Below are 13,571 nucleotides of genomic sequence, written 5' to 3' on the forward strand. Positions count from 1 at the left end.
CTACCGTTCGAGAACATGAACACTTACGTGGTGTAGAAATAGAGTCGCAAGGGTTAGCAACCCCTGAATTACACGTAGTTCCCCGGCAGAACGGTTAAGGGGAGAAAATTTGCATATTATAAGTAGTACACGCTGCCGAGTCTGATATCATCGGCTTGGGGACCTCGTTATTCTGTGCATGCGTACAATTCGAGCGTGTGCACCGGCAATCTAGCCTCTTCGACCACTCTTAAAAGTTTGTCTTGAAACTTCCTTAACGATACTTTCCAGCAATTATGCGAATCGTTTCTTCTATAGACAGGATTAAGACAGGGCTTACTAAAAATGAAGTAGTTGTCAAAGGAAAGCGTTGGCGTTGGATTGTAGAATTTAGAATTTTAAAATAATTATTGCGTCGTATTCGCTGGTAGTAGATTTGTATCGCTATGCTTCTATACTCTTCAGGATGTTCATTATGAAAACGTTGAACCATCAAAATTTGGTTAGTCATTTTACACGATCGAGTTTGGAGAAAGAATCTAAGAGGAAGTCTGGATCTTTAATTGAAAAATTACAAGCGTAATGCGTTTATTTTTCCTGTAGCTCGTGTTATGCGAGTTTTATATATGAAATATATGTATTATCGTGCCGATTCACGTCGTCGATCGTGGCTCCTGTACGAGATATAACAAGTCGGACGATAGTTTATCGGTAAATATTGCACTTGGTAAATTTTGGTACGTGACGCAAGCATGCAGAGGGACGTAAACATCCTTGCAAGACGGAGATCGGATTAAGTAGATCGGATCCACCTTGGGTCAGACAGGCGGAGGTCCATGGTAAGGGCTTAAGGTACTGTTTCGAAGCACGACTGTTGTCTTAAGATAATCAAGAAACCCAAACGGCTTAACTAGACGACGAGTTTATAATTCCAACTTGGAAAGTAGCCATGGTTATCGGAATACAACCATATCTTTAGACATTTAACGCATAAAAGATATTATCGTTCAGATATACAAAATAGAACAGATTTTTCTACGATCGATTAAATTCCTTTATAATCCTGTCTTGATTAACATAATTAAAATTCCAAATAACTTGCAGATGGAAAGTAGTCTTCTATGCTATCTTCGATAATATCTAAGGAATAATAATTTCTATTTTATCTTTCATTTATAAAAGAAGGAATAGACTGGCATTGTTCGTAAATTCATTTCATCAATCAACGTGCTTAAAATTCCAACTTGCAAGGAAAAGTAGCGCCCTATGATTATCGAGATAACAAGAGTCATTACTTTTACCTTTTATCCATAGAAAACGGTAAAACTTTGCGTATTATACATCGAAGAATCTACTCTACTAACTCTACTCTTACTAAGAATAAACATTCTGCACAATTTCTTGTCGATCAACACGCTTAAAATACTCGCTGATGTTTCGCTCCGGAGGACATTTTTCGCGACAACGGCAGCACGAGTTCTTCAACGAATTTCAGCTGGGTAATTCCACTTAAGACGCTGTCAAATCCTTATTCAAAGAGTAAATTCTTTCGCACGTTCCAGTCCCCGTGAAGAGGATGGATAGTTACGGTATGCGATGAGGCTTGCTTAACGGACGAGCTTAATTAATAAGGACACGCGATATCCTAACTCGTAAGATGATGGCGGGATGGTAAAGCATAGCTGAAGTCCCGAGGGAGTCCTTTGTTGTCGAGAGGGTCAGGACGAGCGACCTGCCACTTTAACCCACCTTAAGGGGTTACGTCTTAAGGAGTTTTGAACCTTCCAGAACATCCGATGATCGTAATCTCCGGCAGATTCGAAGCAGAGACATGGACAGTGTCGCGCGGGTGAAAGTGATACGCTTGCACGGTCAGCATACATATTTTGCGACAGAACAGGGATATCGACCACGTTTATAGCGGTATCACTGTCAAAGGATGTCAACTGGTATTCCATAGGATTATGTAGATCGCGGGACTAAGCGTAATCGATGATCGCCACGCGTGACGCTGCTTTTGAAAAGTATCGAATGCTCGATGTTCAAAGCGTTTAATTACCTGTGGTTGAAGATGAATCACTTGTCTCTTGATGTGCGCCAGAGTCGCGGTCGATGGCGGATGCACCGCCATGTTTGCAAAAACCAGTCTTTCCTCGTAATCGCTCTCGCACAGGATTTTGTTCTCGCACAAGAAGAACTTGTCGCCTATACAGAATCTAGGAACAGAGAAAAATGAAATTATTTTTACGGAATGGCATTTCGTTAAAGTAGTAAGAGTAGCGTGGATTAGTATGACGAGGCTGAGAAATGGCGAAGGTTTGAAGAAATTTCGGCTAAGAGTTGTCGGAGATAGGCGGAGTAGTAAAACGTGCTAATTCCTTTTAAGACCGTTTTCCGTTCTGCTCCGTCGAGGAAATTGCGAGAAAATAAAAACAGGCAGCGAAACGCCACCGGTACCCCGTAGCTTCCGAGAGTGTCTTCGAGGTCCTTTAAATGTAAATTTCCACTCGATTCGCAGACGCTACGTCGTACCTGGATTACCGCCGAGTCCATTTCTGCTCTAACCTTCTTTCCTGCACACCCCTTGCAGACGTTGAATACCGGAATCGAAGTCTTTTCCAACGATCCGCCAATAGCATTTACTTTGTCGCCACGGCAGTTTCATTTTTAACGCATCCATATTGTAAAGCTTGTAAACCACGGAACATCTATATGTATGATTCGACTGAGTTTTGATAACGCGCAGGTAACCGTGATTTAAAATTCAACGAGTGAAATCCATGGTATTTTCTACTGATCCTACGCGGTGTACGCTATATACAGAAACGCAGATTTCGAAATGGTGGCGAAGTACGAACGTGCTTGGCTTGCGATATAAGAGAAATAAGGTTGCCGCGAGGGTTATACGCATCGACCAACTGTCGCCGGACGGGCGGTAAGAGACGCGTGGGAGAGGCGCTACTAAAATCAAAGATTTCGCATTTTTCCCTTTTATTGCCGGCTTAAAAGTCAATTTTTTCTGTAACCGCGCGAGAGAACGGGGCGCGGAATTCTAGATGTCCGCATAAAGGACGATACGCCGGAAATGCTAAAGAACCTTGGAAAACGAGGATCACGAAGGGTGGCTGCTTTCCAACGAACACAATAGATCCTCACAGGATCCACGAGGGACTCGAAAATCGTTTTGTCAGGATACCGCGACGCCTTGATATTCTCGTCAGGTGCCGTGAACATCGCTCTCAGAGTGTTATACGTACTTCGTATCGACCGCGGTATGACGAGCCAGTTTCCGCGATTTGTCTTCCAAGAATGAAACGCTGTAGTCCTTATTATTTAATTCCGTTATCTACCTCGCGTTTTTATTCCATTCGCATCGTAAAATATGATTGTTAGCATTTATAAACTATTACGACGGATTTTAAGATTTGTCCTCTGCATAATCTACATGTATTTCAATTTTCGCTCTGCTCGCGCGTTTATGGCTTTCGGGACAAGAAGAAAGAAAAATTGTTACACCGCAAAACAAAAGATACTATCGTTCAGACATAGAAAATAGAACAGATTGTTCTACGATCGATTAAATTCCTTTATAATCCCGTCTCGATTAACATAATTAAAATTCCAAATAACTTGCAAAAAGAAAGTTTGTTACATATATATACAAATTATTAACCATAGACGTCGTACCATTATGCCGTATTTATGCATTCACGTTCCAACATATTGTAATATCCGTACGTTGTTTCCCGATTCGATTCTCGCTGAAAGCTCAAAGTCTGGAGATGACGGGAAGTCATCGTTCAGGCGCGTAAACTTCTCGTAGGTGTAAACGTAGGGGGTGTATCTTAGTATCGTAACTCAGTGGTGAATAATAAAAGCATTTTTTTAGGGAGGGGGGGAGGAACAGTACATTGTGTACATACGGGCATTGCGTATTCAACGGATGTGCTGTCCCGTGCTGGGATCCTGTTTGAGTTTTATGTCGGGATTTCTGTCGAGTGGTTTATACCGGCGCTTATGTAAATGCAGACGTGATTTTTTTCAGCACCTCCCCGGGCCACTTGCACGAATATGCAGAGCATTTGCAGCATTCGAAACGAGCCTGGCCAGCAATCGTAACACCAGTAATAGCCAACAAATGTATATGTATTTTTAAGTTGCCTCGGGCTAAATATTCTCGAGCTCGATGATGTTATGCTATTAAATTCCGTGGAAATGGCGACAGAGTTAGCAACGATGTTTACTTTGCATTCAGTCGAAGAAACGTAGAACGATTTCCGATACGTAACGCGATCGATAGCAAACAGGATGATTTAGCGTCATCAAAAATGAATTGAGATAGCATCTGTTCGCGTCCGTAACTGACATCGCGAACGGTGATCACCCTTCGATTTTCCATTCTTTTAATTCCGCGATTCCGAACGGTCGAGAGGAGAGAAGACAGGGAAACAGGCGGAAGAACGCGTGGGGTAGAGCGGAGGGTTACGGGAGGGAAAGAAAACAGCGAGAGAAGCGAAGAGCGATCGGAACATCTAGCATGGACCGCCATAAAAAGCAATGCTCCACCGTAACGGGGTACGATAAGTGCCATGGTGCGAAGTAAAATCGATCCCGGGGGCAGCTTCGAATCGTGCGCCATAAAAAGGGAACATTAGAGCGAGAGGATGATGGTAAGCTACAGAAAGGAAGAAGGATGGAAGCAACGAGATCGTAGCGTAATGGTGTTGTGATTTTCTGACTAGATACGCGTTACACGTCTGTGCAATGTTAAACGCTTCGAACATTAGTGACGTTAAATGGCGTCGAAACGTTCTCGTTCGCGGCAATGACATTTCCAGGCGATGTCGTATTCGGAAAAAAAGTCCAATTTCATACAGCTTTCTTTCATAGAGCTTCAGAAATAGAAGTCCAGTGATTTGAAATCTTTTTCTTGATATCTATTAACGCATAGGAAAACTAGAAAACGAGATGATTGCGAAGGGGTTGTCTTGCAAACAGTTAACCGTTCGCCGCGTTTCAACTTTAACGTTGCTAAGTCGAGAGGAAGCTCCCGAGATTCGTTGGCAAACAGAGCGAGTTGTCGAAGCAGTAGGATGAGAAACCCCAAAAGGCAACACTTCGGCGGTAGTCAAGACCTGAGACTAGGAGGTGGGAGGTGGTGCAACGTTGGCGAGAAGGTGGTTGCAGAGAATAAATTTTGTACTTGATCGCGGAATCCCTACGCGGCAGAGAAGAGCCAGAGAAAGGGTCTACATTCTTGGTAGTTGCCGGTGCTCCTACTCAATTTGCATCAAACTATGGAGAGACAACCATCCCCGCCTCCAAACGTCCCACCCCAGCGGCTTCTCGCAGAGCTACCGTTCTAGCACCTGATGGAGCTGTACACTCCACCTCCCCTCCCTCTTCGACGTTCTACAGTCGAGACTAACGCGTTTAGCAGAGACTCGAACCCCTAATCAGATCTTCCGCCGACACCAGGGTTTCTAAGGTGCTGCTAAGTGTGAAGTTAATGGAGTCAAGACGCTGTTCCTTCGCGTCGAGACGTTCTCCCGATATGACGTTAGGTAGTCTTGTCTGTTTAAGAAACAGTAAGAATTCCTGCCACCGTCGTAACTAGTTTTATCAAAATATTGTTGGGATTTTTATTATGGTACCAAAAAGTAAAATAATAGCTAGATGTAATAATAATTTTCAAATACAATACAACTTAAAAAAAGATTAAGAGTATGGTTCAAAAGTTACAGACACGCGTCTCTTTCTCTATTTTATACTCTGTTCTTTCATTCACTCGTACTCGTATTTTTAGCACTCGAAACTCGCTCTTTTCATTTCTTTTGATTTCTAGAACACCTTAAATTTATACAGGCAAAAATTGACGATTCATCGGATCCTTCGGGTTATTTCTCGCGATGCCACCTCATATCTGACCGCTTTATTTCGATAATGGCTGCTTACCTAGTGCGTTCTCCTGTTAATTAATTCAGACTGTCGGGGTATCAGGGAACTGTGACGCGCTAATTCGATCAGAAGTGAATTCGCTCGGTTCGGTAGCGAGGGCTGGTCGCTGTGGCGCTTGGGGGAAGTGCGCTGCCTTTGCTTCCAAGACAGATTTACCCCCGTAGACAGTTGACGTCGCTATCTAAATGTCGCTGCAGAGACGCGTCGGAATGCCACTCGATAATACACAACGCGACGTCTCGAATCCGCGACTCATTGTCCGACCGTACGGTGCACGTTGACATGGAAATGTTCACGGGCCCTACGTCATGTCACGCATCCCATCGACGTCGAACCGATGGGCTCAAGACTCCGAATACAGCGGACGATTTTTTTTTTTTTTTTTTAATTAATAGGATGAATGTCGTAACGCGTTATCGAACGAAGAAAAATATTGGTAGTTAACTTTAAAGAATGAAATTAATGAAATTTTCTAATAAAATTTTCTAATGAAATTTTCTAGTGAAATTTTCTAAAACGAATATAGAAATCCACCAGTGTAGGGTTCATTTGATATTCCGTTTGGGTATTCAGCTATAAAGTACGCGAAGGGAGCATTCGTCTTTCTATTAATTTCTATGCGGCGTGAAATTACGCGCCGCCGACCCTAAGCTATATTAATAACCTAGATTACGAAGGAAATTAAGACAACGATGGGTCGTTGATACCTTTAGGAACGCGGCTTTGTTGCTTCGAAGGGGTTGAATCGGCTGGATGAAACTGCGATATTTCTATGCGACACGTTCACTGTCCCTTCGTCATCGTTTGAACGCCTTATAAAGCCTCTGTCTTATCGAACAATTGCTACGTATCGCTCTTTACTTTACAGGAAAGAATCACCGCGATTTTTCGTCTCCCGCCTTTCAAACTCTTTAGTTTCTTGTATATATCGTTCTATCGTTCTTTCTCGCCGATATTGTTCGTTGTTATGCTAATGCAAATCGTATTAATATGTAACGAGCCCCGACGAAAAAGAGATAGAGGGAAAAAAGGAACGCATTATCGTAAATATGCGGAGCCGAGAGCGGTTGGCGGCTGTTGAAGTTGGATCGGGTCCGCGTATCACAAATCGATCGGCTTGGTCGCCCTCGTGGTTGGAGAAAAAAGTTCCAAGGCAAAACGCAATCACATCAAAGATTATTTCCGCCAATAAAACGGAAGTCGAGTTTTGGTCGGAAGCGGAAGAAGAGAGGGAGGCTGTACGAATCGTTCTCGGTCGCGGAACTAGACGAGGGCAAGTTCCATACTAAGAAAACGGGAGGGGGAACACGAGAAACAGAGAGAAAGAGCGACGGGGTAAAGATAGAACCGAAGAGGGAAGGGTGGCAGCGAGAGGTTAGACCGACAAGCACGGCAATAAATCTACCGTTCGCCTGAAGCAGGTACTTATCAGTTCTCTAGGATCATCCGCGACACCGGTGACTGCGAGAAAAGCCTGGCGGGCTCTCATCTCTGGAAATTGACATCGAGTTCCAAGCAAGCTCGTCAATCTTCAACCATGTTCGTCGATCGCGTCGCTGTCTTTCTAGATCCTGTTGCGACGTCTCCCTTCGATGAGAGAAGATAGAGCATCCGAATCGAAGGAAACGTTCCGGCGTTTCCAACGTTTTCCATCGCTTCGTACAGTACGAGCGGTTGAAAGGCACAGGAATCGCGGTTTCGATTCGACGCGCGATTATCTCCGTTTCACGGAAGCGTATTGGCTGGATATGGCAGCATAACGGTATGGATAGTCGGCACGATCGATGCCCATTTCGGAAGGCTAAGCTTCCACTCTGCATAATTGCCAGTTAACGGCAACGAACTATAATGCGCTGGCATGAACTCACACGCGCGTCGGACGCACGCATGTAAACTCCGCTTTGGACAGACATCGTCCTCTCCCCTGCGGCTCGCAGGCATCGATTTTTCCTTTTTTTTTCCTTGTTTGTTTCCCAACGGCGGCCGAACAAAACGCGATGGTCCTTCAGCCCGCTGGAAATTGACAAAACAGTTTTTGGCAGAGCCAGGCGAGAACTTAATTGGTGAATATAACGAGGGAATCTGCCAATTATGGCAGCGGCCCATAGTCGATCGATCTGCTCGGAAGCACGTACTCGTGCTCATCGATGAGCATCGTCGAGAAGTACGCTACCGTACTCCATAATTCCAGATAAACTCCGGCTAATTTGAATTGGCCAATGGGAAGCAGCCGCATTCGAGAGACCGTATACCGGAAGTGGATGTCCGAGGTCCGCTAAGTCACTTTGGTTTACGAGCTGACGTGCCACTAAGGGGAACCGAGTTAAACATGACTTACGCTGCTACCTAAGTTTCCTACCATGAAGTAGCCCGTAGCAGCCTAGTACAAGCTTGATCTTTCAACTCCGAAATCTTCCATGTACCGATATCGAATATCGAAGTTATCCAGCAGCTATAGCAGTAAAACAGTAACTGTAACCGGCGGGCATTGTCGAGGTTTTGTTTCGGTTCCGTTCATCGTCATTTCACGAGCCAGCTTCGGGCAAGTTGGTCCACGGTCTGGACTATCGACGAGTATCACGGTCGAGACGAATTGATCTACGTGTACGACCTTTCTTCGCAATCTCGGATAATTCATATCGACAACGAGACAAAGACTGTGGCGATTTTGTATTTGAATATTTTAGTTTTGTTCAGAAAGGTTGATAAGTTTGAAAATTTCACGTATGTCCGAGCGCCGAGCGAACGATTTATGTTTTTCATCAAACGTACAGGAACGCGCCAACGAAACGCGTAAAAGTAAGCGTGCGGGACGTTTAAAAAGCGCTGATTCAATTTTACACTCGAAAAGAGAGCGGCATTGCCCTCGACGCATAGTTGTGCATTGTGGATGACAGGGATACCAGCGATGGTGTTGACGTTCCTGTAATTTGGCTGGAAAATATCCAAATCGTTCGCGTAATTCTATCGAAAACTGTAGATTGTTTCGATGTTAATTCTGTCGTTAAAATCAATTTCAAAGCAGTCCGTGCGAGTCATTTATTCGAAGCGATACGGTGTAACGGAAATGGGTGATGAAAGCCAACGTTCCGCCAAACGTTCGACCGTTTCGTGCCGTTAGTTTTTTCTTTGTTTTAGTTTTGTTTAACTTTTGTTGTTCTTTCTCGTCTTGTTATATGCGCGAGCGTGAAATCTGCGTCGCATTATACGAATCGAGCGTATTCCGGAACGGATTTAATAAATTGCACCCCACGGGAGAATAATGCGACCCTCTTCGTGCAAGGGTTATGAACGTAAACCCCAAAATTAAGCTCACAATTAAAGAGATCCATGGAGTCGATTTAAGTGGCTGAGACTCGTTGGATGATTTAGATTTCTTGTTTATTCTCGTAAGGTTGATCGAGCATTCTTTAAGAGTGTCTTTTCAATGAAAACCATACTAAATTGGTTGGAAATATAGACAAACTTTTCACATATACCTGGAATACCTATGGTGGCTGAGAAGCAGAAGGTCTTGGAATTAGAAGGTAAGATGCTTCGAAGGTTTAATCAACAAATTGGTCCCCTAGGAGTTCTCCTGCGTAGGACCGTGAACACGCATAATTCAAAGTTGCAAAGGCCATGGTTTAATTACCAAATCTTGTCCGGAGTTAGGTGCAAGGAACCAGGCTGCAAACTTCTTGGCTCGAGTTAATGTGTGCGTAAGCCGTGGTTTATTATCATACAGAGAAACTGTATGGCCAATCGTGAGTATTGTCGGGATTCGTACGTGTTAATTTCCTTAATACGATCGCTTATTTTTGAAAAACACGGGATGAGCTCCTTATCCGATAACTTACAGGTCTGACTAACAGCCTTATCTCGCTTAGGGCAGCTTGTTTGACTTCTAACAGTACCTCCTTCTGACCGGTAGCTCTTGATAACTGAATATCCTGAATATCCTAGAGGGGAGAAACAGTAAGAGAGGAAGAGATAGAGTTCTGGTAGCGGGCTTAGCTAGCCTAATCCTTTCTGTGGGTCGGCTTTGCATTAAGCAAAGTCCATCAACTTGGCGTAAAGCTGCAGGAGTTTCAAAGACTATATATAGTGATGCATTAATACAGTATTATCTAATAATTGGTGAAAATTTCATCCCGACTCGAACTTTGCGAGCGAACATCGTTCGGCTATTCTCTCTTTGATCGATTCTCGTCCGATGGTGAAAGTAATGGCAACCGTTTCGTATTTCGTCGCGTTTTTTCTTTTTTTTTCGTTCTCCCCGATTGAAGTTCGTTGAACTGTTCGAAATGAAAGGAGGAAAGAAGAGAGTTAAGTTAATTCTTAGGAGCGAAGTAACGGCCATATTTCTCAATAAACAATAAATCAGCTAGGACGCCGAGTAAGGTATAACGCCCTCTCTTATAGATCGAGTTTTCCTCTTTCCTCTTTTCCGTGACACATGTCTTTACTCGCTTTTGCCCTTGGTCTTTCATTCCCTTCTGTCGTCCTTCGGCTCTCGTTCGTTTGTCTCTTTCCGTCGCCTTTCGAGTCTCCAAGCCCCATTAATCTATGGTTATCTACGGCGTGCGCCGGATAAGTGCGTCGGAATGAGCCATTTCACCCTTGGGAGTTCGAATCCATCCTGTACCCTCGAACAGAAGCCCATCCGTAGACTGGCCCCTGGGCATCCTCTTTTACCCTTGTGATGAGCTGTGCAAAACTTTCTCTTTAACGAGATCATAATGACAGTGCCAACTATACGAAACAAAAACGTCCTGTGCCTGTACAATATATGTGGAATCGGAATATCGACGATCGTCCGACTACTGTCGTCGCATTATCGTCGAAGAAATGTTATAGAAAATTGTACAGGATCGTTCATCCGAACAGGTCAAGACGAATAACCAAATTATTCACCCTCTACTTCCTATACTACTTCATAAAAAGGAACATAATGTTTGGAAAACTAAAGCGGACCAGTTGCTTCTCTATCTCTCTGTTTAGCTGTTTCTTCTTTAACACGTTGAATTTATTCTCGATGCGAACAAACCATCGCATATATTTATTATAGGAATACCGAGGATTCTTATGCATTAACGGAAATTTTGAGGATGCAAAAATGCACATAATACGCAAAAGTATATAAAATATTCGAGATATAGTATTCCTTCTAGATACTCCGTAAACATTTGCAGTCGTTGTAAGAATACGCATTCGTGTAACCGAAGTAGTATGTTTTAAGTCGAGTATTAATTTCTTCGTATAAACGAAGTGCGAGTAAACAAGGTTCTACTGTATTTTGTTGAAGTTTTTGCAGCGATGTAATCTTCTATCTGTAGCGATGTAAGCAAGGGAAACGTAGGGGACCGAGGGCTGATCAAATTGTATTACGTCAGCAGGTTGCCATCGGCGAATCCTTAAACCTAGCTGTAACAACCGCAGCTCCTTTCCAGCGGTGAATAATGCTGCTAGGTTATCTTTTCACCTTCGAGTCTCATAAGTAAAGCGGAAAAGCAGCCTCCCTTGGCTGTCGGTAGATCCGACCTAACGAACTAAAGAACAACTTTACTTTGCACGCGAACCCCTGGTCTTCTTTCTCTCTCGTCCTGTCGCCGCCAGGTCCTCGACGTAGAGCTTGCCCTTATCGCCGGGAAAGTTAAGTGGAAGAAAATGCGTCTTCTAAAAACAGGGAGACGGCGAGTAAAGTTGAAATTGATGCACTGGACGGGACCCTGAACCCATGAGGTTTACGTGTCGCAAGCTGCTCCCAGCATCACCTTCTTCCTCTCGAAAGTTGCGTCGATGGACGCCCATCTATTATCGTAATCTAGCTTTCTGTGACGTGTCTATAAAGATCTTTTCTTATCGATTCGATAGCGATATGTCGATTTATCTTGATTTTATAAAACGGCCGTAAAGGTTTGTAAAAGGTACCGATATTCGATGAAAGATACTTTCGTATTAAGACGCGATGTAATTAGTAAGGTTCGAAAGTATCATCGAAATTTCAGGAATGTTATTTCCTTTACGACTGTCGAGACGAAGCAAACGAACAGACTGTTGGGGACGGCGCGAATTATACGCTCGCTTAGTTATAGGCAGTGTTATTGCAACCGTATAGCGACCGAATAGTCTAGGTTTCCGAACTGACGTTGGACGTGACAAGTGATATTATACCGAGTCGTCTAACTCCATTGCAGCCCACTAGATACGGGGTGTCTGACACAGACGCTCGGTAACTCAGAAACCAATGTGTCACAGAGAAACGGGGCTTCAGATTGCGCCTTAGTTTCATTGTGACCTGCCCGAGACAGTCGACGCCGTGTTGTTTCACCCCTGTTGGCTTATCGGTCCATAATGAGCAACCGTACAGACATTTAAACCATACAGAACCGAACGAAACCACCGATTCCTGGATCTTCGATTCTGCTAAACGCGTGCAAACGTACAACACATTTTTTCCATCTGTGAATAATAGCTGGACATTGGGTGGTTGCAATACGCGATCGTGACAAAGCATCGAGAATACGGATTATAAATCGCGGATGTTGATGGGAAAGGCATCGTTCGATAAATTGGCATTTTATTATCGCTAATAACCACCCCAAATTATTGTCTAGCGATATTTACGCCGAGGCTAACCTCCAGCGCCGCACGTTCGACCGCGTCGTGCACAGGTACACGCACACATATGCGCAGTGTGTGCCATTCGCACATCGAACGTGTCCGCGTAGAGGTACACGCGCTTTTCGTGATCGTATTTTCACCATTATTTACGCGTCGCGTGCATACGGTTTTCGCTTCTACGCGGGCTTACGAATGTTTATCGGCAAAAATTAACGGGCAATTTGTACCGGGCGCATTGTCGCCGGTAATTATTATTTTATCGACGGTCACGCGCGAGAGCGCGGCCGATCTCCCGCGCTCTCATTATTTATTGGCTCCCGTATTCGATTCACCAACGGCACATCCGCTTCCATCCACCACCGCTTTTCGAAGAATTTGCTTAGCGGACAAACGTAAATTCGCCTGATATTATCACATGTTGGCTATTAAAGCGTTCGCCGCATAGTTCCACGAACTAATTTGCAATTGAAGTTTCCTATTAAGGGGTAGACCGCGTTTCTGTGATTACACAAGCCGTCTAACATTACGTTGCACACGTCGAGTTTGTCAACCGACAAAGCATTCGAGTCTGACGCAAACATCAGCTCGATTCGTAACCCCATCTACATATACGCGCGCCTTTCTCCCCCCTCCCACTTTCCCATACCGATCGCTGGTTAATGTCGGTGCGCTTTCCCGTTATTTTCCCAAGGACCGAGTCCGATTACAAAGTCGAACATGTTTCGTATCGTTTCGCTTCGGTAATATCGTCCAGAGGCGTACAGCGCGACCGTCGACGCGCAGTTTTCCCTAATTGGCTCGGCTCATGCCGAGTCATGCACAGGGGAAAAAGAATTACATTTCGCGGCACGCCGCGCGTTGTTTATAAACGTGCAGGTACACCGCTGCATGAAAACAAATGTTTGTAAAACACGAGGCTCGAGCATGAACGATGGACGTCTGGTTTGCTACCATCGCACGCATAAGCTGCAAACCACTCCGCCAGTTTACAGCATGACGCATCGGAAGGAATTTCGTAACAGGATTCG

General features: G+C 44.3%; 1 protein-coding gene and 1 long non-coding RNA gene across 2 annotated transcripts in view; one reads left to right on the forward strand and one right to left on the reverse strand.

Moving 5' to 3' along the window:
• The window catches only part of LOC110119929, a 128,357-nt gene that overhangs the window by 20,822 nt on the left and 93,964 nt on the right, over positions 1-13,571 (forward strand). The window lies entirely within an intron of this gene.
• Positions 1-13,571, reverse strand: part of LOC100644876 (LIM domain only protein 3) — a 70,552-nt gene that overhangs the window by 7,844 nt on the left and 49,137 nt on the right. The window contains exon 5 of the mRNA XM_003393775.4: positions 2,039-2,195. Coding sequence (XP_003393823.1) covers positions 2,039-2,195 — 157 coding nt within the window. The remainder of the gene's footprint in view (positions 1-2,038; positions 2,196-13,571) is intronic.

The sequence above is a fragment of the Bombus terrestris genome, chromosome 2 (assembly GCF_910591885.1).
Source record: "Bombus terrestris chromosome 2, iyBomTerr1.2, whole genome shotgun sequence".
Lineage (NCBI taxonomy): Eukaryota > Metazoa > Arthropoda > Insecta > Hymenoptera > Apidae > Bombus > Bombus terrestris.